Here is a 25,281-nt window from a genome sequence, read left to right as displayed (position 1 = left end):
ACTTATACGTAGCGTAGCGTAGATAGAGTGTAGAGCGACTCGCACCAAAGCGAGCGCTGTGGCGCGACGCCATCGTGCCCCACGGGGACTTCCTATCTTTTCCTCTCGTCGGGAAAAGCGGCAGGTAGGCCGTAGGCCGTGCCGCTCCCAGACGAGGCCTGTGCCTTAACTTGGAGTTTGTATCGCTCTCAAAATCTGAGAAAAATGAATTATAGCCAATGAAAACAGCCCAAGATAGGTGCAAAGGGGTTAGGTCGTCGTAGGAGCGGTCAATTAATGGGCTCTATTTGACTTCATTGTCGCCGTCGAAAAAGTAGGATAACAGCTGTGGAGATATACTAGGCCTATGCACATCTTCAATGAGATATGTGTCTCACGTATTTATTTTTCAAAGGGCGGCTCGTCCAAGTACGTAGTACCAGGTACAGTACTCCGTAGTAGTGTACTAGTACTAGTAGTACACTACGTATTGTGCTTTTCACAACTTTTGGCCATTTACATAGACCAAACTTCTATTATACTAGTACTCGAAGTACGTAGTACTTCGAGTAGTAGTAGGTATTTAGGTATTTGGAGATGTGCTGGGCCGGACGTTACAGGTCGAGTTCGAGATAACGTGTACTGCACCGGTACTTAGTCGTAAAATGTAGCTGCCTCCCGCTGTGTCAACAGTGTATCCGCTCCAAGGATATGTAGGTCACGCAGAAATCCACGGCATGTATTGAGAGAAAGTCGGCGGCCTTGTTGGATTCGCGTGGTCTGTGGGAGAAGGCACAGTGGAGGGAGACAGTGAGCGTTCGGGCTTATAGATAGGAGGCTCGTAGTCCGGGGTGCCGGACGCGGTGGAGGCCGCTCATTTCTTCAGGAGGTTACTGTCGCCGCAGACGCGAACGTGGGTGAAGTGCAAGGAGGTTGTTAATCGATGGGCCCGGATGAGGCCGTCGTCGGATGAAAAGAGATTACCAGTAATCTCTTTTACGACCTGATAGTACCTGCATCCAGATTCCAGAGTCAAATGAAATATGAAGAGGCGTGACAAACACCACTAGCGGCAATCGCACGATGGTTTATAACAATCATTGTCCTCACTTGAGTATTTACCACGTCCAAGTAACCCCACCAGCATGGTATCTCTCACGAAAGCGTTGGCTGTCCTTGGCCTCATAACCGTTGGTCAAGCTCAGATCCCGGCCTTCTTTGAAGACGTCAAGCAACTCGAAAGCATTTGCAACACGGACGAGTCCCAAAATAACGTGTGCTACAAGGACTCGGAGCCTGCCAAGGTGTCCAAGTCGAAGGCCGTAGCGCGTTTGAGATTAAACTACATTGGGTCGTGGTGCACGGGATGGCTCTTCGGGTCCGAAGGTCACCTGATGACCAACTACCATTGCATCAACTCGGCCGACGCCGCGGCATTCACTCGCGTTGAGTTTGACGCCGTGACTCCTGGATGCCAAGATTGGTCAAGTAGGGGCAGCCACCTCGGCAAGATAGCAGCCGAAAACGTGACAGTGATTTTCAGTGACAGGGCTTTGGATTTTGCCTTGGTCAAGGTCAATCTTATTGACGAGTTCAATTTGACGCCGTACGGATACCTCCAAGCGTCGGACCAAGCTGTGAAAGTAAACGACACGGCCTACCTCATAGGCCATCCCGACGGAAGGCCTCGCCGCATCGCAATGGTCAAGGATGGCACTTCGACTGGTCGTATCACCACCACCAACTACACCGAGGCGAAGCCATCGCTCTGCTTGAATGTTGACCGGTTGGGCCACAACTTGGACACAGAAAAGGGATCGTCGGGCACGCCACTGTTGAGCGCCACCACCAACCTCGTCATTGGGCTGCACAACTGCGGGGAATGCAAGGTTGCCACCACCGCGTACGGGGCGAACTACGCTATCAAGATGACTTACATTATCAACCTTCTTCGTGAAAACAACGTCCTCCCCAAGGATGCTGTCAAATCCACCGGAACACTTACTCCTACTACTACTATTACATCCACGCCCCCAACTACCACCCCTTCGCCAGCCACCACCACTCCCACGACCACTCCCACCACTACCCTTCCACCTACCACCATTCCCACAGCCCCATCTACCGCACCAGTCCCATCCAAGTGCTCCCCCATCGAAGACAACGCTGATTACGCTGGCTTCGATGTGGCGTCGACGTCGCGTGTCAACGCAGCCGACTGCTGTGCTGATTGTGATGGTATCCCCGGATGCAAATTGTTTGTGTGGTCGTACTTCAACGGTGGCACGTGCTGGTTGAAGTCTCAAGTGGGCATCAAGGTCACGAGCGTCGGTGTCAAGTCGGCCGTCTTGACTAGCCCCGTGACCACGTCAGCTCCTCCCCCGACCCCGTCCCCCAGCCTCTGCTTGCCGGCCGAGGCCAACTACGATTTCCCCAGCAACGACATCTCGTATGTATCGAGTCGGCAGTTCAAAGACTGCTGCGCCGTGTGCACGAATACCCCTGGCTGCAACTTTTATGTGTGGACTGACTATAACAGCGGCACGTGCTGGCTCAAGTCTAAACAAGGCAGCGACAAGGTGCTGTCGTTTGGGTCCCGTGCTGCGTTCGCCCCTGGTGGGGGTGTCGACTCCACTTGCTCGCCCGTCGAGGTCAACACGGACTACACAGGCGAAGATATTGCCGGCGTCGCGGGCCCCCTCGATACGTGCTGCGATGCATGCAAAGCCAACGAGAAGTGCAATGCGTACAGCTGGTTCAACGGCGTGTGCTACCTCAAGGGCAAGCGCCACGGAGCGTCCCCCAATTCGCATGTGCAGTCGGCGCGCGTGTACAAGTGTGCCGCACCACAAGTCAACACGGATTACGTCGGCAACGACATTGGCAGCGTGGTGGCTGAAGCTGCCGAAGACTGCTGCGCCGTGTGCCGCAGCACGGCCAAGTGCAAGGCGTATTCGTACGCGCAAGAGGTTTGCTACTTAAAGAGTGCCAAGGGTGCCACCAAATCGAATGGTGGCGTCACGTCGGCCACCGTCGCGTAGTGGAAGTAACGATAACGTACAAAATCTATTTACGACACATCTGAAGGAGCCAGCTCGGGTTCAGTCGTTCGTCGCCATATCATAATTCAAGTACTACGTAGTAGCATGTTGTTACCCCCTTGCCCCATACTAGAGGATAGTCAAGTTTGACTTGTTTATGATTCAAGTTTACTTAACGTTAAGTCGTCCATGGACTGGAGCGTTGGCACGGTGATGCTATCCCCCACATAAATCCGACATTGTGCCACCTCCTCGCTCGCCTTGAATGCTGCTTATTGGCCAAGTGGATTTCCCCTCGATGCCAGCTGCTTGAGGGGAGCGCCCCGGCTCGTGCTAGTGGCTTGGTTGACATTGACCATCGTGCAGCGACCGCAGGGCCCGACGCTGCGAAACGCGTGGGGGTCGATGGAGAACTCGCTCCATTCATCTTCGTCGTGGGGGGCGCAGTTGATACGGAACCCATCTTCGGAGCTTGTGTCAGTGACTAACCCTGAAAAATGTTCAAAACAAATCTGAATACCGTTCAATCTAATAAACTCTAGTTAGATTAGGCATATTTTTTGTACTCTGACCACCTCAACGCATACTAGGGGATTTAGTTAGCATTATACACTTCGTCCTACCGTAGGACGAAGTCCCGGGGTTACAGGGTTACGGGAAGAAAATTTACTTGAACGGTTTTCAGTCTTGGCTGAACGGTATCCAGATTTATTGAACGTTTTCCCACAGTTTCCTTGTGTCAGTGCCGCCAAACTTGGAGTGGAGCAGCCTCACTCTGGCTCGCGACAACACCAGTCGAATTTCAATCCTCCGACAGATACATCTTCAAGATAATTAAGTCAGCCTAAATTGACTTGTTAATGGAATTCGCAAGGTGAGCCACCTTTCTCCTTGTTAATATCCAATCCGAATCCATCACACCTTGCTTCTTACACACGATTGGCTATAATACTGGCAGAAGAGGTTACAATTTTGAAGTGTTTGAATTTTGTAGAGCTCTGTGTGATGCTGCTCAAGAGAATTGTGCACTGATGAGTTCACTCCGACTATATCCAATGTGGTTCTTCCCTTACAGCTAACATTATGGTTCTCCCCTTACAGCTAACATTATGTTGTGGCCTCGGTTGGGTCGCAATGCAGTGACGGCTCTGGTGGGCCAATGCGGTGGCGCAAGACGTCTTGGTACAGTAGGAACCCATCGCAAGTGCTGAAGTGGCGGCTTCAGCACATGCGATGGGTGCCACCAAGACGTCTTGCGCCACCCGCCCGCGCAACCACGTGACTACTCCAGTAAGGAGGTGTACGGCACCGACACGGACTGATGGTGGAATGAGGGATGTCCACATTCATTGGTTTAACAGGCAAGTGGTAATGCTACTGAAGTCTAGACCTGTTCGAATTGACCGAGTCCGGGATACCACATCGCATGATCTTGCTCTCATACGCAGCCTACATAATTATCTCAATGCTCCTTGCATCAACCGCCATCACAGAAGTAGAATATATCGCAACAGGGTGTGATGAATCTACACAGCGATTTTCGTGATTTCACGACATCTGATTGGACAAATTGGACAATTTTGAATTCGCAAGGTGACCTGTCTTGCGAATTCCAAAAAGAGACAGGCACATGAAAAATAAAAATCATCAATACAAACTTGAAGATATATTTAATTGAATCTGTACAATTTCAGAATTATTTATGGAATTCGCAAGGTGGTTCACCTTGCGCAGCATACAAAATTGCCTATTTCACCTTGCTTTTTCTGGTTAATGAGTAATGAATACGAAATAGACGTCAGAAAATTTTGTGAAAAGTTGGTAGTTTATAGGTGACGAGCATCATACCGGAATAAAAAAGTGAACTAGAAAGCGAAGAAACTATCCAATCAAAGCAGAGATCTGCACTTTTTGGTATGCCAATCAGCTTCTAAATCAGAGCTAATCTATAAAAATGCCACCAATAGGAAGACCGGTAAGACAGCTATTTCGGACCAGATTAGTACCCGGCTTTGACGATCGTGAAAAATTTCTGCCATTGTTGGACGATCCAGGGAAATAAATATCCATTGTGCAATTCGCTCCCGAAAATAGCAGATATCTGATTGGCCATTATCCACTTCGCCCTTTCCAGTAGAAACTCGAAAATGGATTGTAGCCAATCAGCGACAATTAATTTCGGATTGACCAATGGGAGAGATTGGTGCTCGCTTCGCTCGGCGAGACGGGGTCCGGAAATTCATACCGAATCTCCAATAAAACTTCGATTTGCACTTTTCAAATGTGGAAAAGTGAGTGAGTTGCATAAACGACCTCCCTATAATTACATTCTGTAACGTTCCGTGACATCCTTACAGTTTACCACGGCACGGATTACTCCGTATCTAAAACACTGGGGTAGTATTAATAACAAACACCCAGTTTTATGGTGTGAAGAATAAATCTCATTAAAAGAGTTCCACTGTTGTTTTGACCCGAAATACTGTTTCACTGTCAATGAGGGAATTATTTCATCGGATATACGTTTTCGCCAGTAGCCCTGTAACCTGGGGCTCCGTCTTACCCCCGGTGAGTACATACGACGATACTACATCTCCGGGGTTAACTGCATCGCTTGAGATGCACTTAACCCTAGTACGATGTGAGGTGGTCTGAGCATACAAAATTCCTTATGATCCTTATTGACTGTGAAACAGTATTTCGGGTCAAAATAACAGTGGAACTGTTTTTATGAAGGAATGTACTGGTGTGAATAGCCAAAACGAGTGAAACGCACAATACTCCGTACTGTACTATTTCGAAGTACTAAAAGTAACGTAGAGTTCCAATTTACTGTTAACAGTGGTCGACAGCTGTGAGGGGGCCTTTGGGAATAATTATCGCTGCATAAATGCTAGCGATAAACAGTTAATATGAACATTGTATCTAACAGGCCAAGCTACAAAGTGAGCATTTAAACACATCTTCAATGTTAAGTACGTAGTAATAAAGGTCCATATCTAATAAACGCGGTTTTCATTCTGTGCATAAAAATATGTGAAAATCTGAGAAAAATCCTTGCATAATCGATACTACGTAGTACATATTATCAGAAGCCCCCTCACAGCTGTCGACTACTGTAAGCGAGATATTTTGGATTCTCTGCCGGGAAATGGAAGCAGCTCGGCACTGAGGAATGGGTTTCGACTTCTGAAAACTGATAATTCAATAGGAAACACAGGTCTTTCCAGGAAGCACTGAAACATCGATTTTCATAGTATCTATCTTGTCCTATTGTCCCATTTTCCAAGCAAAACACCTCAAAAGTAAGGGACAATTAAGGGACATATTTTAAGCTTGATCGTACTTCAGTAGTATTCATCCATGCATACATTTTTTGTGGTTAGGGTATAATATTATGTCAGGTACATATTCAACCACAACGGGTTATGTATTTATAGAGCCAATGGGTCAATTCATGTATGGGATCAAGGAGAGTATTGACTTAAAAAGGTATTGCTTCACAACTGAAATCGGTATGTCCCTTAAATTGTCCCATGTCTCTTAAATTGGAACGTTATTAGTAACAGAGCCCGTTCTCAGATTATCGGAACTCAGGGAGTAACAACGATACAGCTGCAATTTATCCTTGACGGCAGTAAAAGATCAATTTTTAGCTATGGCAATGTGAAGACATAGACCAAACTATTCGGAGTTGTGCTGGGCCGGACGTTACACTTAGTGTTAGCTTGGGTTGGATGCATACATTTAAGAGGTCGAGTTCGAGATAACGTTACAGTACTGGTAGTCGTAAAATGCCGCGGTGTCAAAGGTGAATCCGCTGCCAAGGATCTGTAAGTCATGCAGAAATCCACGGCATGTATTGAGAGAAAGTCGGCGGCCTGGTTGGATTCGCGTGGTCTGTGGGAGAAGGCAATAGGAGGGCGACAGTGAGCGTTCGGGCTTGCAGATAGGAGACTCGTAGTGCCGTACGCGGTGGAGCCCTTTCATTTCTTGCATGAGGAGGCTACTGTCGCCGCAGATGCGGACGTGGGTGAAGTTCGAGGGGTTAACGTGGGTGAAGTGCAAGGAGGTTGTTAGTCGCAGGGCCCGGATGAGGCCGTCGTGGGATGAAAAGAAGTTACTGTACGACCTGATAGTACCTGCACCCAGATTCCAGAGTCAACTGAAGAGGCGTGACAAACACCACTAGCGGCAATCGTAGGATAATTTACAGCAATAACTGTCCTCACTTCAGTATTTACCACGTCCAAGTAACCCCACCAGCATGGTATCTCTAACAAAAGCGTTGGCCATCCTTGGACTCATAACCGTTGGTCAAGCTCAGATCCCGGCCTTCTTTGAAGACGTCGAGCAACTCGAAAGCATTTGCAACACGGACGAGTCCCAAAATAACGTGTGCTACAAGGACTCGGAGCCTGCCAAGGTGTCCAAGTCGAAGGCCGTAGCGCGTTTGAGATTAAACTACATTGGGTCGTGGTGCACGGGATGGCTCTTCGGGTCCGAAGGCCACCTGATGACCAACTACCATTGCATCAACTCGGCCGACGCCGCGGCATTCACTCGCGTTGAGTTTGACGCCGTGACTCCGGGATGCCAAGATTCGTCAAGTAGGGGCAGCCACCCCGGCAAGATCGCAGCCGAAAATGTGACGGTGATTTTCAGCGACAGAGCTTTGGATTTTGCCTTGGTCAAGGTCAATCTCATCGACGAGTTCGACTTGACGCCGTACGGATACCTCCAAGCGTCGGATCAAACTGTGAAAGTGAACGACACGGCCTACGTGATGGGCCATCCCAATGGAAGACCTCGCCGCATCGCGATGGTCAAGGATGGCGCTCCCACTGGTCGTATCACCACCACTAACTACACCGAGGCGAAGCCATCGCTCTGCTTGAATGTTGACCGGTTGGGCCACAACTTGGACACAGAAAAGGGATCGTCGGGCACGCCACTGTTGAGCGCCACCACCAACCTCGTCATTGGGCTGCACAACTGTGGGGGATGCATGGCTGCCACCACCGCGTACGGGGCGAACTACGCTATCAAGATGACTTACATTATCAACCTCCTTCGTGAAAACAACGTCCTCCCCAAGGACGCTGTCAAATCCACCGGAACACTTACTCCTACTACTACTATTACATCCACGCCCCCAACTACCACCCCTTCGCCAGCCACCACCACTCCCACCACCACTCCCACCACTACCCTTCCACCTACCACCATTCCCACAGCCCCATCTACCACACCAGTTCAATCCAAGTGCTCCCCCATCGAAGACAACACGGATTACGCTGGCTTCGATGTGGCGTCGACGTCGCGCGCCAACGCAGCCGACTGTTGTGTCGACTGCGATAGTATCCCCGGATGCAAATTGTTTGTCTGGTCGCCCTTCAACGGTGGCACGTGCTGGTTGAAGTCTCAAGTGGGCACCAAGGTCACGAGTGTCGGCGTCAAGTCGGCCGTCTTGACCAGCCCCGTGACCACGTCAGCTCCTCCCCCGACCCCGCCCCCCAGTCTCTGCTTGCCAGCCAAGGCCAACTACGATTTCCCCGGCAACGACATCTCGTATGTATCGAGTCGGCAGTTCAAAGACTGCTGTGCCGTGTGCACGAATACCCCTGGCTGCAACTTTTATGTGTGGACTGACTATAACAGCGGCACGTGCTGGCTCAAGTCTAAACAAGGCAGCGACAAGGTGCTGTCGTTTGGGTCCCGTGCTGCGTTCGCCCCTGGTGGGGGTGTCGACTCCACTTGCTCGCCCGTCGAGGTCAACACAGACTACGCTGGTGTAGACATTGTCGGCGTCGCGGGCCCCCTCGATACGTGCTGCGACGCATGCAAAGCCAACTACAAGTGCAATGCGTACAGCTGGTTCAACGGCGTGTGCTACCTCAAGGGCAAGCGCCACGGAGCGTCCCCCAATTCGCATGTGCAGTCGGCGCGCGTGTACAAGTGTGCCGCACCACAAGTCAACACGGATTACGTCGGCAACGACATTGGCAGCGTGGTGGCTGAAGCTGCCGAAGACTGCTGCGCCGTGTGCCGCAGCACGGCCAAGTGCAAGGCGTATTCGTACGCGCAAGGGGTTTGCTACTTAAAGAGTGCCAAGGGGGTCACCAAATCGAATGGTGGCGTCACGTCGGCCACCGTCGCGTAGTGGAATCGGTATAACGTTACCGCCGTTACGGATTACTACCCGGTTCTGTACTAGTAAAAATAGCCGACATATTCGATGTGTGCAGTACCATATTGTAACTTGGATCAGTTCGTTCAAATAAACTACAGTACCATCATCGTTACTGTACAAGTGACACATGCAAAATGCACTTGCAAATTGTTTCAGTCCACTGAGTGGGCAACTTGTCAATCAGTGTGCAGCGCTTCGAAGTACCATTTTACCAATTCACAGGACACATTTTGGCAAATGGCGACAGAACATGGAGTTGTGGAATTAGTACATAGAACACGGTCACTTCTCTATAGCATCGTGCCTACTACGCGACGGTGGCCGACGTGACGCCACCATTCGATTTGGTGACCCCCTTGGCACTCTTCAAGTAGCAAACCCCTTGCGCGTACGAATACGCCTTGCACTTGGCCGTGCTGCGGCACACGGCGCAGCAGTCTTCGGCAGCTTCAGCCACCACGCTGCCAATGTCGTTGCCGACGTAATCCGTGTTGACTTGTGGTGCCGCACACTTGTACACGCGTGCCGACTGCACATGCGAATTGGGGGACGCTCCGTGGCGCTTGCCCTTGAGGTAGCACACGCCGTTGAACCAGCTGTACGCATTGCACTTGTAGTTGGCTTTGCATGCGTCGCAGCACGTATCGAGGGGGCCCGCGACGCCGACAATGTCTACACCAGCGTAGTCTGTGTTGACCTCGACGGGCGAGCAAGTGGAGTCGACACCCCCACCAGGGGCGAACGCAGCACGGGACCCAAACGACAGCACCTTGTCGCTGCCTTGTTTAGACTTGAGCCAGCACGTGCCGCTGTTGTAGTCGGTCCACACGTAAAAGTTGCAGCCATAGGTGCTTGTGCACTCGGCACAGCAGTCTTTGAACTGCCGACTCGATACATACGAGATGTCGTTGCCGGGGAAATCGTAGTTGGCCTTGGCTGGCAAGCAGAGACTGGGGGGCGGGGTCGGGGGAGGAGCTGACGTGGTCACGGGGCTGGTCAAGACGGCCGACTTGACGCCGACACTCGTGACCTTGGTGCCCACTTGAGACTTCAACCAGCACGTGCCACCGTTGAAGGGCGACCAGACAAACAATTTGCATCCGGGGATACTATCGCAGTCGACACAACAGTCGGCTGCGTTGGCGCGCGACGTCGACGCCACATCGAAGCCAGCGTAATCCGTGTTGTCTTCGATGGGGGAGCACTTGGATGGGACTGGTGCAACGGTAGATTGAACAGTGGTGGTAGATGGCGTGGTGGTAGGTGTAGCGGTGGTAGGGGTAGCGGTGGTACTGGGGGCCGTGGTAGTAGGGGCCGTGGTAGTAGGGGTCGTGGTAGTAGGGGTCGTGGTACTAGGGGCCGTGGTAGTAGGGGTCGTGGTAGTAGTAGGGGCCGTTGTAGTAGGGGCAGTGGTGGTAGGCGTGGTCGTAGGAGAAACGGTTGTGCTGGATTTGACAGCGTCCTTGGGGAGGACATTCTTTTCACGAAGGAGGTTGACAATGTACGTTATCTTGATCGCATAGTTGGAGCCGTACGCCCTTGTAGAGGCCTTGCACCCCCCGCAGTTGTGCAGCCCAATGACGAGGTTGCTCGTGGCGCTCATCAGTGGCGAACCAGACGACCCGCCTTCCGTGTCCAAGTTGTGGCCCAAGCGGTCCACGTTGTAACAGTCGGTCTGCACCCGCTCGGTGTAATTGGTGGTTGTAATGCGACCCGCTGTGGTGCCGTCCTTGACCATCGCAATGCGACGAGGCTTTCCGTATGGATGCCCCATCACGTAGGCTGTATCGTTGACGTTCACAGATGCCTCAGACGCCTGGAGGTACCCGTACGGCGACAGGTCGAACCCGTCGACGAGGTTGAGCTTGACCAGGGCGAAGTCCAACTTGACGTCGTTCAAAATCAACGACACGTTCGTTGTCGCATACACACCAGGGTTGCTGCCCAAGGAAACCGAATCCTGGCATCCAGGAGTCACGGAGGCAAACTCGACGCGGGTGTTGGCGGCGGCGGCGTCGTTGTTGATGCAGTGGTTGTTGGTGATCAGGTGGCCTTCGGATCCAAACAGCCAGCCCGTGCACCACGACTCGGAGATCTTCAGCCGGGCCACGGCCGACGACTTGGACACCTTGGCAGGTTCAGAGTCCTTGTAGCACACGACGTTTTGAGACTCGTCCGTGTTGCAAATGCTTTCAGCTTGCGCGTTGTCGTCAAAGAAGGACGGGATCTGGGCTTGGGCAAGGACGGCAAGGCCAAAGACGGCCAACGCTTTCGTGAGAGATACCATGCTCGATGTCGAGAACGGTGGTTACTTAGATGAAGTGAATTCTTAAGTGGGGATGATGAGCAACATGTCCGTGGAAACTGCGGACAGTAATGATTGCCATTCGCAATGCTTTCGTCACGCCTTTTCATTCGAAGGAGGTCCTAATTTGTCCTAGATTGCCTCACCTTTTGATAGGCATTGCTTGGTAAAATTACCCGAATGCGTTCTGATTTAGGATATCACGTATCCTAAGGTAATTCGAATGGCATAGGAGGGTTACACACTGCGGACTATATCCTGCCTCTGTCCAGATTCAAATAATTCCCTCATTAAAACAGTTCCACAGTTGTTTTGACCCGAAATACTGTTTCAATGACGGAATTATTACATCCGGATACACCTTTTCGCCAGTAGCCCTGTAACCTGGGACTCCGTCCTACCCCCGGTGAGTACATACGATACTATATCTCCGGCGTTAACTGCATCGCAAGTGGTTAGCTATCGCTAACCACTGAGATGCACTTAACCCCTAGTAAGAAGTGAGGTGGTCCTAGCATACAAAGTTTCATATAAACACTCATATTGCAGCATTTTCTGAGAAAAACAACAGTGGAACTGTTTTTATGAGGGAAATGTAGTCCAGATTCTAAGAACCACGTCAAAAGGTACAACTGGTGTTACCTCAAAATCATAGACCAATCAAAAACGAACAAAACAAAATCAAATTGACCAATCAAATACTGTAGCACATCGCCATACACATCTGTCACCTTCAGTACTCAATTATCAAATTGCACATCGTCCTTCACCTTCAGCACTCACTGTCCATCAGGAAAGAGTAATCGCCACTGCAACCAGCAGAGACGACTCGATTATTCCGTCAGATCGTACAATTTCCTCATTAAAACAGTTCCACTGTTGTTTTTCTCAGAAAATACTGCAATATGAGTGTTTATATGGAACTTTGTATGCTAGGACCACCTCACCTCTTACTAGGGGTTAAGTGCATCTCAGTGGTTAGCTATCGCTAACCACTTGGCTAACCACTTGCGATACAGTTAACGCCGGAGTTTTAGCATCGTATGTACTCTCCGGGGGTACTGTAGGACGCAGACCCAGGTCACAGGGCTACTGGCGAAAAGGTGTTTCCGGATGTAATAATTCCGTCATTGAAACAGTATTTCGGGTCAAAACAACTGTGGAACTGTTTTTCATGTTAATGAGGGAATTATTCTAAATCTCGCATATATCAAATCGTGAATTATTCTAAATCTCGCATATATCAAATCGTGATACCAGACCCCTCCCTAGTATCAAATGAGGATCCATTAATTAACTTGTGACGTGCACTTTTAAATCTCAAAGCGTGGCTTGCACTGACTTTGAAGTGGATTTTGAAGTCCATTTTTGACCTTTTCAGTTTTTAAGAGAGGTCCAAAATAGTCCATTCAATACCGCAAGATTTCGTAGTTTTTTTTAGTATTTTTGATGAAGCTTTAGTCAAAGTACACACATGTACGGATATGGACCAAGCACATCCGGCTTTTATTGTAAAAAAAGGCCGTTTTAATAGTAGTAATTCTGACGGCGCATGGATCAATTATGTTGCCAGAGAAACTTCACATTCTGCAGCTGGTTCATGTCGGCTGTAAAGCCGCAGCCCAAGCATCATCGACAGATTATGGCCCGTATTACTACCGGTAGTACTGTACAACGACGACAAGCAAAAACCTATTCCTATTGATCACCAGTGTCGATTGTAAAGTGCAAGCCAAACGCCCTCGAGTATTTCTGTGCCCCCCCCCACTTTCATCGTACGAGTACTACACTGTAGTATATAGCACGCAGGGCTTCACATTGCACCCCATGACTATAACCAATGCATATGCCCTCTACCTATGTACAACCTCTGTTCGTGAATACTATACTACCGGTAGTAATCGAGCATGTTTTTATTTCTATTTCAATTCGAAGTTACGGATATAGAATTGAAACTCTTGCACTATCCGGAGGGTTTGTTGCTATTCCACCATGTGTGACGATGACCCCCCACTTTAACTGCGATATGCCCAAGTCCACTCTAGTTGTAAGCTTACTGTGAAAAAGTATTTTTTGCTTATACTTGTCGAACTTAGCCGGGTAAAATGTCCACCGCGTTCAGACTAAAGAGTCCGGATAGTGCCAAAATAGCAACCGTAAAAATGAAGTTTGAATTTACAGTTAACCTATGCTTTATCAATTGTTTAGAATTTTGGAGAAGTCAAGAGTGCACGATTGGTACTACTACTGTACAAGGAACAAGAAATAAAAATAATTACATACAAATTGCAAGATATATTTTATCCCAGGAGTTGAACCAAGTCCATCACCTCGTCGCCATCCTCATGTTCGATATCAAGGTGCTCAAGTTGTTCAATACTCCATAGGTGAGCGAGTTGTCTAGAGATACGCGTGTGAGTAGGTGTTGCAGCACTACACGCCGATCCTCGTTCAACAGGTTTGGTTTGGCGGGCATTTTGGCACTGATGGATATTCTCTTGCATACCCGGGAAACGTAACCAGATGTTCGGATATGTCAATTTTGATTGAAATTGACTTGTTAATGGAATTCGCAAGGTGGCTCACCTTGCTCCTTTTAAATATCCAATCAGAGTCCATCACACCTTGCTTCTTACAAACGATTGGCTATAACCGTGGCAGAGAGGTAACAATTATGTCGCCGAGTCATTTCCCGCAGCCTCCTGGTCAAACTCATATGGGTGATTGTAATAGATCTATTTTCGTGTGTTGCTGTCATGATTGGTTGAATTCTGGTGCGAAAGCAATTAATTCATTGGGTTTCGCCTTCTTCTACTAACTACTACAGTGCCCATCTCAATATATCTTGGTAAAAAAAGATTCACTTTTGTTTGTTCTAAATGCTGAATCATGCACTTACACTGTTAATCTCGAACAGAGGTAGTACATAACGTTAGTAGTTTGGTGGACAGAACCAAACAAAGACACGGCGACGTTGCCAACGTCAACATACGACCGAAAACAGGCTCAAATCCGTCGAGTTACATGCGACCGACGCGGCTCACGACATCCTTTCGGTCCCAGTCCCAAGCAAACCGGGACGCCGGGGTCGCGTAGTCCTCCTCGACCACGTGCGTCGGCGCGTCTTCGCCAAACATGGTCACGCCAATGTATGGACACTCGTCAAACGTGTACGCGCGGTCCGCTTGGAGTCGGGCGACGAGTTCCGCGGCCCAGTGGACGGGGATGCCCAGAATCTTGAGCACGCTGGTACTTGTGTTGGCCATGTCGTGGAGAAGTTGCATGGGTTCGTACAGCCAGGGGGTGGGGGACCTAGGGAATCGTGAAGTCGCTTCGGCGGTCAGGTACGCGACGGCGTCGGCAGTGGGCAGGGCGGAGAGTGAGATTGGGGCCGCCAAGAACGTCGGCCATGCGGGGTGCGGCGTCCGGAGAAGGAACTTGAACACGGCGTCGCCCTCCAACTTGTGCAGGCGATACACGAGCTTGAAGCACTCTTGGGTGGCCTCCGTGAGCTGTTCGGCGTGTTTTTTCGACGGATTCAGAAGAAAGAACTGATGCCACATTGTAAACGCATGCCGCTCAAAGAAATGCGACAGCGACGCGCTCCACGCCCGCCGACGAATCGTGTCCGCTGGGAGAAAAGAGTGAAAGTACTGGCTCCACTTGAGCCATGGTTTGGCCTGGATCGCAGTGTCGTACGCGGCTTGCAGGGCGTCGGGTGTCGGCAACGATGGTGAAACTTGTTTGGGCGGCTTGGGGGACGGGGTTTCGTCCACGTTGAGCAGTCGCAGCCGGTTGTCCTGTTCCCGTCGAATGTAGTTGCTAAACTTGGCCGCGTTGCGCTCACTTGGTCGCCGTCGGCCTTCGTCGACTGCCGGTGGCGTCTCGTCCGTCGTTGCCGGCGGCGCATCAGCCTCGTCGTCTTCGTCGTCCAGGAACTCTAGAGGAGCGTCTGGTTTTTGGTCGATTCCCTCGATGTTTAGGACACGCAACCGGTCGTCTTGGTCCCGACGAAGGAAATTGCTAAGCGTTGCCGCCTCGCGCGCAGGTCGCCGGCGCCCGCTTTCCGGCACGGTCGGAGCGTCCTTCTTCGAGTCGTCGGTCAGTGCGGTGGGGTGGGCGGAAGGCTTCCTCTTGTGATCCCTTGGGGCTTTTTTCGATGATTGAGTGGTGGTCGTCCGTGGGGTCGAGCTCGAAATGGGTGGATGAGGCGCATCTACCGTGGTTTTGGCTTTCTTGGACGGAGGTGGCGGAGAGGGGGTGGCTGGTACAATCGATTCGCCAGCAGTGATGCTAGTTCCTCGCTTCGGTTGTCTCTTTGGTTGAGCTGGACTCGGGGGTGGCAGCTTGGCATTGGTACCTTTTTTGCCACCAGCAGCTTGCAACGTTGGCGGCTTTTGTGGTGACACAGTGGCCTTGTTGGGAAATAGCAGGTCAATCGACGACGCATTCAATGGCATGGAAAAGATGGTCACATTTTCGGCTGCGGCCACAAAGATGTCGTACGGGGCTAGCTGTTTGTCGACAAACGCCGCCGCAAGCGTGCGCAGGCCGCCAACATTCTTTACCTGGAATGTTGCGGCAATCCACGAAATGAAGCCATCGATATCCCTAGAGGCATCAAGTTCTCCATCGTGAGGTGTTGTGGCGACCGCGGGGTTGCGGTTGCTTCCACTCTCATCTGCAAGAGCGCGTTGCGTTCGACAGGCTTGGGTGCGCCATTCGGCGGCGGCCTTGTCGGCAGCGGAGAGCGATTTTACAGCACGTAGACGCAACGTTTCCAACTTTTCGATCTCATCCTCCACAGCTCGTGTCTCCTTGCCATTCATGTTGCCGCCAACCGTTCGTTCCTGCTGCGGGATTTCGAAGTTGCTCGATGCTCACAACTGGGGAGGCGATTTATCCGGACAAATTCGGATAACCAAGTTCCCCATCAATCTATAGGTATACAGTATTTACTCACAGTCAGGAGGCAGGCTCGTGAACTCGTCCTCAGAATTGGTGAACAAGTGATGGCATTGCTTAACGTTACCTCATTGAAGCACCTGACGCGGACGTTAGCTTGAACGTATGTTACGATGCAGTCGAACACTTGGACGGTGCTTAATCGAGGATCACTCCAGCCACGGTGATGTCGACCTTTAATACTACTACTAGTACACTAACGTTTGTGTGCGTACAACTATTAATACAGTATTAGTATTATTTTAATAATACTAATACTAGATATAATAACTATTATAATAGTTATTATATACTAGTATACTGTATTAATAGTACGTACGTTCTGTAGACCAGTCCACTGTACCTCCAGGGTATTACTACGTAAATATAAATACTACTAAATACGTAGTACATAGTACTCCGAGTAGTATTACAGTAATATTAATAGTATAAAATAGTACCTAGTACTATACTACTGACTACGGTACTACTGTACAGTACTAGTAGTACTACTAGCGCATAGCGTTAACACTCGCATTTTGCAAATTCAACAAATACTTCGAAGTACGTTGCTTTGACATGAAATTTCAGTATTTTGGCAGCAAATATTTGAGCTTTTGCGACTGGGATAGCATTTTGCCGCGATGTCGTCAACGTTGGAACAAATCCGCGTGCATTTCGGCCACACCGACCTGTACAAGATCCTCCACGTGAAGCAGTCGGCCACGGAGAGCGAGCTCAAGACGGCGTACCGGAAGCAGGCTCTAAAGCACGTAAGTACATGCGCGGCGTATACCTTGAACGACCGCCCTAACTATGTGATCTGCACACGCAGCATCCTGACAAGAACCTCGACAACGCCGACGCGACGGAGAAGTTCCAGTTGCTTTGCACCATCCACGCCGTCTTGAGCAACGCAGACTCCCGAGCCCTGTACAACGAAACGGGCGAAATTGACGCTGACACGTCCGCAGATACCAAATCGTTCAATGACTGGTAACCCCCCAGCCATCTTTATAGAGTCACTCACGTGCATAATGTCATGTGGCGCGACAGGGTGGAATATTGGCGCGCTCTATTTCCTCCATTGACAGAAAACGACATCACGAGCTTCGAAGCCACCTACCGCGGGTCGGACGACGAAGCCAAAGATCTGTTGCAAGGTAATATCACACAATGTACGCGTATTCCGACGCTGTTCGTCGCGTAGCGTATGAAAAGTACAAGGGCAAGTGGCAAAACATCCTCGATGTGGTCATCCTCGCGCGGGACGAGGACGTGGATCGCTTCGCCGACATCATCCAAGCCGCCATCGACGACGGATCCGTACGATCTGTCCATACGTGATGATGATCACATCACTTGAGAGAGAGGTCCGCTAGGTGCCGCTATTTCCCGCGTTCAAGAAGAAACCCACCGTCGTGGTGAAGAAGCGCTCCCAGAAGAAGATGGATGCCGAGGCCAAGGCGGCCGACGACCTCATGGCTCAGATTCGGGGGCGGAATGGCCCGTCGGCGGCCATGGCCAAACGGTACGAATGGCAAAGTGACATGTCACGATGACATATCATTTAGAAGTGCGAATTTGGACTCGCTCGTGGCCAAACTGGAAGGCAAGTACGACGACAAGCCGACGAAAAAGCAGAAAGCGTCCAAAAGCAGCGAACCCAGCGAAGCCGACTTCCTCGCCGCTCAGCGCAGACTGCAAGCGAAACTGCGCAAGTAAACATGCCGTGGAGACGGACGGTCGGGCGTCGATATATGTACTTTTAGACGTATATGTAGACTTATACATTACACATCTCAATGGGTATACTACCAGGTAAGTACTAGTATGATTCAAGGCAATGCAACCAATTGGGGGATGCTGAAGGTGATAGGACGTTGGTGTATATTGAGTGCACCATGTGCAGTGTGTTAAATAGATGTAATCGTCATTCGCGCCGACCTGTCCACTTTGGCAGTCGAGGGATGACGTGGTGCGTTGGGTCGTCGTGCGGGGACCTATCCCACAGTCTACCGCGTGCCTTTCCATCCCATCAACGGATGCTGATGGTGATTTGATGACTGCGGTGGCAACGGCGGAGGCTGAGCAAACTCGCGACCGATTGGTGTCGTCGTCGTCGGCTTGGTGGTCGTAGCGGGAGCATGGTCCGTTGAGTTGTTGTTGCTGTTCACCAGCGCCAAGCCCATGGCCGTCGAAATGAGGACGGGCGGCACGACCTTCAAGACGAGCGATTCTAGAGCCATCGATCGTAAGGGGGTATTCAAAGTCGCGAAGTGCCAGTTTGGGTTTCATGTTGAAGCCCTGCCACCAAAACAAAAATGGAACCCTTCAAGAACGCATTTCATTGGCTGATGAAACAAGTAATTTGTTTTGATTGGCTGAAACGGATTGGGCAACGGCCACCAGAACGTGCGCAACTGAACTGTGGGAGCCAATGGCATCATCGCAACGTCGCGTGACCCGTTCGTTGGTTAGAACGTGGCTACTTCGCAGAAATGTGACCAATGAAATCGCATCATAGAATTTAGATTCTGTCACGCGAAACGAGTCTGTGAAAGGATCTCACTACAGCTGTATTTCTGGACTACCATAGGCAGACATACATTCGATATTTCAACAGAATGATGGGCGCTAACTTTGTTCGCGGCGCCACTCGGAGATGTCGCGCTTAGACTCTTCTGACGGACCCACGTGCTCGTGATAATAGCCGTGGCGGAGGCGACACTTGTCACGGCCGCAGTCATACCCTTGTTCCACAATGTCCTTGCTGTTGTCTTCCCCTAGTATCACACAACATCAGCCTTTCGCTCGCTGCTTGTCCATCGGTTGTATACCCGCGGCGGCAGCGGCGGCTTCGCGCGTCGTGGCCTCAAACGTTTCCCGAAGTACGTTGCACTTGTGCAGCCACGGTAGCACTTCGCATTCCCTATATGCCAAATCACTTTTGAACCCCTCAACTTGGCAACATACCATTTCGCATCGTCTAACGCAGTGACAGATACATGTGCAAGGTACTGGCTGTGGGTATTCAATGCCACAAACACGACTGTGTTGTTGTGTTGGGTGATGCGCCGGTGACACAATGCTTGGAGCTTGTCTGAACATGCACTGGACACGCCATACACACAAGTTCCTAGGTATCGCTCGGCGCAGGCCACCAGCGCCGCATTCAACACCATCGTCGACTCGTGGTCGGTGGCGCGCCACGCAATGACAGTCGGTCGATTCTGCTTGTGCTTCGCCAAGGCGTCCCATTGCATTCCTGTGACACGAGTGTGGAAAGCGGCGAATTCTTTGTCGCCCCATACGATTCCAAGTCCTTGTGCTTGCAGCTTGACCTTGGCCTCAAGAGCCACTCGCCGTTGCGTGGCTGCTTCGTTGTCGTCGAGCAGGTAGTCGAACTCGTCCAGGTCATCGTCATCGTCGTCATCACCCTTGCTCGGATCGAAAGATGTCATGGAAATGGCTGGTGTCGGTGGAAACAGAGACGATGTGGACGAAATGGACGAAGCAGTTGCTTGTTGTCGATGGGCTAGCCGATGCTCAGCCACATCGTGCGCCTGGAGGATTGTTTGAATGCGGACATATTCAGCCTGCTCTTTCATGTCCTTGATGCAGCATGAAGACAGCGTTGGGTCGTCGCCCTGGATGTCGTAGTCTGCCAAGCCGCCTCCACCTTGATGCGAACCGCAACAACCCTCACCATGGTTGTGGGACGCCATCCCGAAATTCAAATAATCCGGATAACTGAGAAAATCGTACCTATAGTATACGGATATTTCAATGCGGTTTACTTTAAAACGTGACTAGGGTAATTTTAGGCCACAGTGGTCGGTATCCGGATCGTGAAACGGCAAGTGCCAAGTTCTATTTTGACAACCGCATCTTGATCTGCAAACTTCAGTGACGGACGAGACTTCCCTTCCTGCGGCTACATCATTCAGACATCCACATTCGTGCATCACTAGTACAACGCCATGGAGCTGAACATGCGCATCTCGGCGTACCTGCCGGCGATTGTCCGGCGGCGCCTTGAAACTCGCGATAGCGTTGAGGTCCCTGACACCCATAACGCCGAAGTCGTGAGCATGTTTGCCGACGTGTCGGGGTTCACGGCGCTTACAGAGTCCCTTGCTGCACGAGGACCGTCTGGGGCCGAAGGCCTTGGCAAGTACTTGAACTCGTACTTTGAGCAGCTGCTCAAGCTCATCTCGAGCGAAGGTACGAAGAACGACTACCATCTCGTGACGACACTGTATTTCACACATGTGGACAGGCGGGGACGTGTTCAAGTTTGCCGGCGACGCGATCATCGTGTTCTGGCTGATCAATCCGAAAGAAGACACCCCCGAGACCATCGTCCGTCGTTGCATTCAATGCGCATTGCGCATCCAGCAGCACCTCCACCAAGCGACCTTTGCGCGCGACGTGGTGCTGAGCATCAAAATGGGCATCGGGGTCGGCCGTGCAACGATCGCGCACCTCGGCGGCGTGTCCGACGGCGCGACTTCCCGCATGGAGTATGTGGGGGTGGGGCCCGCGCTCATCCAGGCCTTTGGGGCCGAGCATCATGCCTCACCAGGGGACGTGATCTGTTCGGCCGAGTGCTGGGCATTGGTGTCTTCGTCGTTTGCCGGCGTCCCCATCCTCGAGCACGGCCATGCCGCCACCGACGGATGCGTCCGGGTGACGGAGGTGCTGCATCCCGTGCGCTGCCAGAGCCGCCGCGCGTCGTTCACAAGGGACGACATCACCCTCCAGAAGCGCATGCAGCAGTACGTGTCCCGCGCCGTGTGGCCGTACTTGGATGACGCCGAGGAGTTTTGGGGCTCGGAATTAAGAGAGGTGACCGTGTTGTTTATCAATCTTGGCTTTGCCGACGCCGACTTGTCCAAAATGCTCGACGTCGCCAGTGTCCACAAGCTGCACGCAGCGTTTGCTGCCGTGCAAAAGTGTATATACGACTACGAAGGCACTATCAACAAGTTTCTTGTCGACGACAAGGGCAGGTACAATGATACCCCCTCATTCCCCCCTCATCCCCCTCGTTCCCCACAAGTGCTCATACCTTTCGATGGCTCGTAGCACCGCGATTGCCGTGTTTGGGATGCCCCCCGTGACCCACGAAAACGACCCGATCCGAGGGATTTTGGCGTCTCTGGCGATATGTGCGGCGTTGACGCCGTTGGGGCTCAAAGGTAACGTTGTCGCAGGAAGGAGTAAATAAAACCCATATTCAATAAACAACGCCCGTAGCGTCCGTGGGTATTACATCCGGCACGGCGTTCTGCGGGGTCGTGGGGCACCAGGGCAACCGACGCGAGTACACGGTGCTGGGGGACATTGTCAACTTGGCCGCGCGACTCATGCAGCGCGCCAAGTCGGAGCATGGTGGCGTGATCACGGACGAATCAACCAAGTTGAGCACGGAAGTATGACAACTACTAGTACTACTAGTAGCTGAAATCACGACACATGTGCCCTTGATGTGTAGGACGTGCTGCACTTTGAAGAACGGCCGCAGATCATGGTCAAGGGCAAACATGACAGCATCAAGATCCACCGGCCGTACCCGCGCATGTCAAACGTGATCAAACATCACTTGGAGAAGCCCACCAACACGCCCCGCACGATCAACGTCATGGAGAACATGCACAGCATGCAAGTCACCGCCGCCAAGCGCCGGCTCAGCGCCAAACTGGCGCGACTCGCCACGGACGCTTCGCCCTCCGACGACGACGATGGTCACCCTTCAAGCACCAGCGTTCCAGAGAACGCCGGTGCCCTCGACATCCAAGCGGCGCTCCGGGCTAAGCTCGAGCTTGTGAACCCGCTCCACTCCACCGGCGCGTTCCTACTCGAAGGCGACATTGGGGTCGGCAAGACGCGCCTCATTCGGTCCACGTTGCGATCGCCGAAAGAGGTAGGTGCTCCGGAACATCCCCAGCAACCGTCCCCCCGCGTCGTGTTTGCTACGGCGACGCCGTTCACCCCCGGCAAGGACTACGTTGTGTTTGCCGACGTGCTGGTCAAGCTGTGTCCGCCCTCGCAGGCGGTGGGCCCGACGATCGCCGCGTGGGTGGCGCAGGGAGTGGCGCCGCAGACGCACCTACTGGACCACCTGCACGTGCTCAACGACGTACTCGACGGCGTCGAGTTCGACAAACCACTGAGCAACCAAGACAGCGACTCGGCCGTTTCCGGCGCGGCGATGGCGGCATGGTTTGTCGATTTGCTTGCCACCGACTTGATGGAAAACCAGAGCGGTGACTCGTCTCGGGCGTCTGACGCGCGCGAGAGTCTGTGGTGCCCATCCGACTTAGACGTGGCCGGGATGCTCCTCCTCAGTGCGCTGTACGCTGTCACACGGGACCACCCGGTCGTGTTGTGTATCGACAACGCCATGTACATGGACGAAAAGTCGTGGATTCTCACCATCAGCGTGGCAAAGTACTTTTCCAACTGTCTCGTGGTCGTTGTGTCTCGGCCGCCAAGCGTGGCCGTCACGCAGCGCACGGCCAGCTGCGCGTTTCGGAAAAAGTTGCGGTAAACTCCCCATTCGTGTCGTTGTTGGTGTGTGTGTGATGACGTTCAAAATGATTATCTGGGTTTAAACATGCGATAGAGCGCTCAAGGAGCTGCCGTCGACGACGTCGTGCCATATGGGACGCATGACGCCCGTGCAGATTGAAATGCTGGCCACGCGCATCTTGAACATCCCGACGCTGCCGACCGAGCTGGCCAACCTGCTCGTGTCCCGCAGCCAAGGCAACCCGCTGTTTCTGCACGAGCTGATCAAAGTGATGAAGGACCAGGGGGTGCTGTGGGTGGACGAAAAGACCCAGCTGTGCGAGACCCGCGTGCAGGTGGCGTGGGCGGACAAGGCGAGCGCGGTCGCATGCTTTGGCTGCCAGGTCAAACTGCCCCCAAAGACCACCGACCGGAATCGATGCAAGGCGTGCGGCTATGTGTTTTGCGCTCCATGCACCCCCAAACAGTGCTTCAAGTACAAATTATCTCCATCATCTAAGGCCATATATAGTGGCCTCAACCACCGGCATCATCACCGTGATGGATAGGGTCCTGGCGGGACAAGGCGAACCCATGCGACATTGCAAGGGCTGCTTTGGCATGACCCGGGGACGTCGGCCGAGCTTTGAACGAAGCGCGAGCGACTCGAGATGTCTGGCGCCGCATCCGTCCAGCAGTAGCAGCAGCACCCTCTTGCACCATCATTGCCAAACAAGTGGCAATGCCGGCGCCGCAATTGCCGCGGCCGATGGGAAGAAACCGATGCATCGCAAAGCGTTATCCATGTTTGTACATCCGTCCGATCCGTCGACGCCACTCAAGCATCGCATGGCGCTTGTAGCCCCGCCAACCATCAAGAGCGTGTTGACGACGCTGCTCGATCAACTCACAGTGTCCCAGTACATGCTCATGAAGGTCAGCACTTGACATATGAACCAAGTGATGGCCTTTTGATGATGAATTCACTTTACAACATCCGTTGGCTGCTTGTTGCCAAGCCAAGTGTAATTCATATTAACCGATAACTGATTGCTACATTGGTGGTTTCTAAAATAGACCGCCAGCGTCATCGGGTCTTCGTTCGACTTGGACACCGTGCGCGCCGTGTACCCTATCAAAGGCCACTACGTCAAACCTGCCAAGCAACCACCTACCGACGGCGACCCCCCTAGCACCAACGTACCCGACAAGAACGTGTTGCCTGTCGATCGGTTTATGGTTGACATTCACGCCCTGGAACGGCTGTCCATGATTCAGCCCGTGGATGTGTTCATCGGAGGGCTCAAGGTGCCGTCGCAAACCACCAAGTTTGAGTTTTGCCACGGCTTTATGCAAGACGTAATCCGCAGCCAAATGCTGAGCGCCCAGTGCGACAAGCTCGCGACGCGACTGGCCGACTGCCGCGAGCAAAAAGCCAAAGCCATGCGCCAACAGTTCTTCGCCAAGGCCCAAGGCTCGCTCACCCCCCTCAGTGCCCCCCCTAGTTCCCTTCCCCAGACCAACACCCACACGCCGCCCGTACGCTGTCACTCGACGCCCCACGTCGCCCCCCCTCCCCCCTTTGGCCCGGCCCCCGCCCGGACGTCAGCCGGGGACCTCCACATCACTCGATCTCTGTCCACGGTGCTCAAACTCAAAGCTGGCATGGTACGTACATGCGTCCCCGTTATGTTTATTTGGTCGATGGCGTCGATTGCCAGAGGGGGTTTGGTTGGTTCGTTTTGACGCCAAGCTGCTAATGATGTTTGATTGATTGTGATGGCTACAAGGTGCATGTGAAAAAGCACGGCGGCGTCCTCAGCCACTTTCGCCTCGGCAGTGCAGCCATGTGGAAGCGGCGATGGGCGGTGCTGCACAACACCCGCCTGCTGCTTCAGTACGACAACCACCGCGGCGGCGGCCGGAGTACCAGCATGGAACTCAACCACGCCCGCGTGAGCACATGCGATATGACCCACGACCCCGCCGGCGTCAAGTACCACTGCCTGCAACTGGACGTACAAGAGTGGTGCCGCATGCAGCCACAGGCAACGCCCGAGTCGTTGAGTCCTCGAGTGTTTATCCTTGGCTTGGAATCCGCGCGCGAGCTCGACTATTGGATCTACATGCTCAAGTATGCGATCGAGTCCCTCAAGGAAGGGTAGTAGTAGTAGACGCAGTACGAGCAACGATGTACGAGCCTAAGATAAGAATTTTGCCAGAGTCCATGATGGTGGTGTCGGCGGAGTGGGCGAGCTGCCTGTGTGCGCGGCCCTATAGGAGTTGGATGGACGGAGGCATAT

General features: G+C 52.2%; 9 protein-coding genes across 12 annotated transcripts; 5 read left to right on the top strand and 4 right to left on the bottom strand.

The window, feature by feature from the left end:
- Positions 1-1,124: 1,124 nt before the first annotated feature.
- On the top strand, positions 1,125-3,020 carry H257_02093 (hypothetical protein; the record flags this gene model as incomplete). Its single annotated transcript, XM_009825593.1, has 1 exon — positions 1,125-3,020. One exon carries the CDS (start codon positions 1,125-1,127, stop codon positions 3,018-3,020), a length of 1,896 nt encoding a protein of 631 aa, XP_009823895.1.
- A 272-nt stretch (positions 3,021-3,292) lies between these two features.
- Positions 3,293-4,366, bottom strand: H257_02092 (hypothetical protein; the record flags this gene model as incomplete). The annotated part of the gene is made up of 2 exons (XM_009825592.1): positions 3,293-3,504; positions 4,216-4,366. The coding sequence occupies 2 exons, from the start codon at positions 4,364-4,366 to the stop codon at positions 3,293-3,295; spliced, it is 363 nt and encodes a 120-aa protein (XP_009823894.1).
- A 2,898-nt stretch (positions 4,367-7,264) lies between these two features.
- Positions 7,265-9,344, top strand: H257_02091 (hypothetical protein). The gene has a single exon (XM_009825591.1). It carries the CDS (start codon positions 7,288-7,290, stop codon positions 9,181-9,183), a length of 1,896 nt encoding a protein of 631 aa, XP_009823893.1. The 5' UTR covers positions 7,265-7,287; the 3' UTR covers positions 9,184-9,344.
- Positions 9,345-9,451: 107 nt separating this feature from the next.
- On the bottom strand, positions 9,452-11,578 carry H257_02090 (hypothetical protein). Its single transcript, XM_009825590.1, has one exon. The coding sequence runs from the start codon at positions 11,498-11,500 to the stop codon at positions 9,521-9,523; it is 1,980 nt and encodes a 659-aa protein (XP_009823892.1). The 5' UTR covers positions 11,501-11,578; the 3' UTR covers positions 9,452-9,520.
- A 2,711-nt stretch (positions 11,579-14,289) lies between these two features.
- On the top strand, positions 14,290-16,384 carry H257_02089 (hypothetical protein). The gene has a single exon (XM_009825589.1). It carries the CDS (start codon positions 14,654-14,656, stop codon positions 15,071-15,073), a length of 420 nt encoding a protein of 139 aa, XP_009823891.1. The 5' UTR covers positions 14,290-14,653; the 3' UTR covers positions 15,074-16,384.
- Positions 16,385-17,064: 680 nt separating this feature from the next.
- Positions 17,065-18,792, top strand: H257_02087 (hypothetical protein). Its single transcript, XM_009825587.1, has 6 exons — positions 17,065-17,235; positions 17,298-17,458; positions 17,519-17,625; positions 17,673-17,788; positions 17,845-17,993; positions 18,037-18,792. The coding sequence occupies exons 1-6, from the start codon at positions 17,107-17,109 to the stop codon at positions 18,185-18,187; spliced, it is 813 nt and encodes a 270-aa protein (XP_009823889.1). The 5' UTR covers positions 17,065-17,106; the 3' UTR covers positions 18,188-18,792.
- H257_02088 (hypothetical protein) lies at positions 18,281-18,772 on the bottom strand. The gene has a single exon (XM_009825588.1). It carries the CDS (start codon positions 18,709-18,711, stop codon positions 18,478-18,480), a length of 234 nt encoding a protein of 77 aa, XP_009823890.1. The 5' UTR covers positions 18,712-18,772; the 3' UTR covers positions 18,281-18,477.
- Positions 18,793-18,972: 180 nt separating the features above from the next.
- On the bottom strand, positions 18,973-20,192 carry H257_02086 (the record flags this gene model as incomplete). Of its 2 annotated transcripts, XM_009825585.1 has the most annotated exons (3): positions 18,973-19,248; positions 19,303-19,394; positions 19,439-20,192. In XM_009825585.1, coding segments are annotated over 3 exons (995 nt in total), but the record flags the coding sequence as incomplete, so codon positions are not given. The 2 variants fall into 2 exon arrangements, with proteins under 2 accessions (XP_009823887.1, XP_009823888.1); XM_009825586.1 differs by having other exon boundaries at positions 18,973-19,394.
- Positions 20,193-20,339: 147 nt separating this feature from the next.
- Positions 20,340-25,279, top strand: H257_02085 (hypothetical protein). 3 transcript variants are annotated; one of them, XM_009825582.1, is made up of 9 exons: positions 20,340-20,689; positions 20,745-21,477; positions 21,554-21,666; positions 21,725-21,900; positions 21,963-23,014; positions 23,094-23,474; positions 23,548-23,914; positions 24,056-24,646; positions 24,769-25,279. In XM_009825582.1, exons 1-9 carry the CDS (start codon positions 20,446-20,448, stop codon positions 25,141-25,143), a joined length of 4,032 nt encoding a protein of 1,343 aa, XP_009823884.1. In that variant the 5' UTR covers positions 20,340-20,445; the 3' UTR covers positions 25,144-25,279. The 3 variants fall into 3 exon arrangements, with proteins under 3 accessions (XP_009823884.1, XP_009823885.1, XP_009823886.1); XM_009825583.1 differs by having other exon boundaries at positions 24,056-25,279; XM_009825584.1 differs by lacking the exon at positions 20,340-20,689 and having other exon boundaries at positions 20,707-21,477.
- Positions 25,280-25,281: the final 2 nt, after the last annotated feature.

This window comes from Aphanomyces astaci, assembly GCF_000520075.1.
Source record: "Aphanomyces astaci strain APO3 unplaced genomic scaffold supercont1.3, whole genome shotgun sequence".
In the NCBI taxonomy this organism is placed as follows: Eukaryota; Oomycota; class Saprolegniomycetes; order Saprolegniales; family Verrucalvaceae; genus Aphanomyces; species Aphanomyces astaci.
Note: the sequence above shows the minus strand (reverse complement) of the source record. Positions and strands in the feature narration are given on the sequence as shown.

Bases quoted from the DNA above. Each gene is read 5' to 3' on its own strand.
- H257_02091 (XM_009825591.1), top strand. From the start codon at position 7,288: ATGGTATCTCTAACAAAAGCGTTGGCCATCCTTGGACTCATAACCGTT.
- H257_02090 (XM_009825590.1), bottom strand. From the start codon at position 11,500: ATGGTATCTCTCACGAAAGCGTTGGCCGTCTTTGGCCTTGCCGTCCTT.
- H257_02089 (XM_009825589.1), top strand. From the start codon at position 14,654: ATGGTCACGCCAATGTATGGACACTCGTCAAACGTGTACGCGCGGTCC.
- H257_02087 (XM_009825587.1), top strand. From the start codon at position 17,107: ATGTCGTCAACGTTGGAACAAATCCGCGTGCATTTCGGCCACACCGAC. The intron at 17,789-17,844 runs GTACGATCTGTC...GAGGTCCGCTAG, and splicing joins CCGCCATCGACGACGGATCC to GTGCCGCTATTTCCCGCGTT. The intron at 17,994-18,036 runs GTACGAATGGCA...CATATCATTTAG, and splicing joins TCGGCGGCCATGGCCAAACG to AAGTGCGAATTTGGACTCGC.
- H257_02088 (XM_009825588.1), bottom strand. From the start codon at position 18,711: ATGGCTCTAGAATCGCTCGTCTTGAAGGTCGTGCCGCCCGTCCTCATT.
- H257_02085 (XM_009825582.1), top strand. From the start codon at position 20,446: ATGGAGCTGAACATGCGCATCTCGGCGTACCTGCCGGCGATTGTCCGG. The intron at 21,478-21,553 runs GTACAATGATAC...GATGGCTCGTAG, and splicing joins CTTGTCGACGACAAGGGCAG to CACCGCGATTGCCGTGTTTG. The intron at 21,667-21,724 runs GTAACGTTGTCG...CAACGCCCGTAG, and splicing joins GACGCCGTTGGGGCTCAAAG to CGTCCGTGGGTATTACATCC.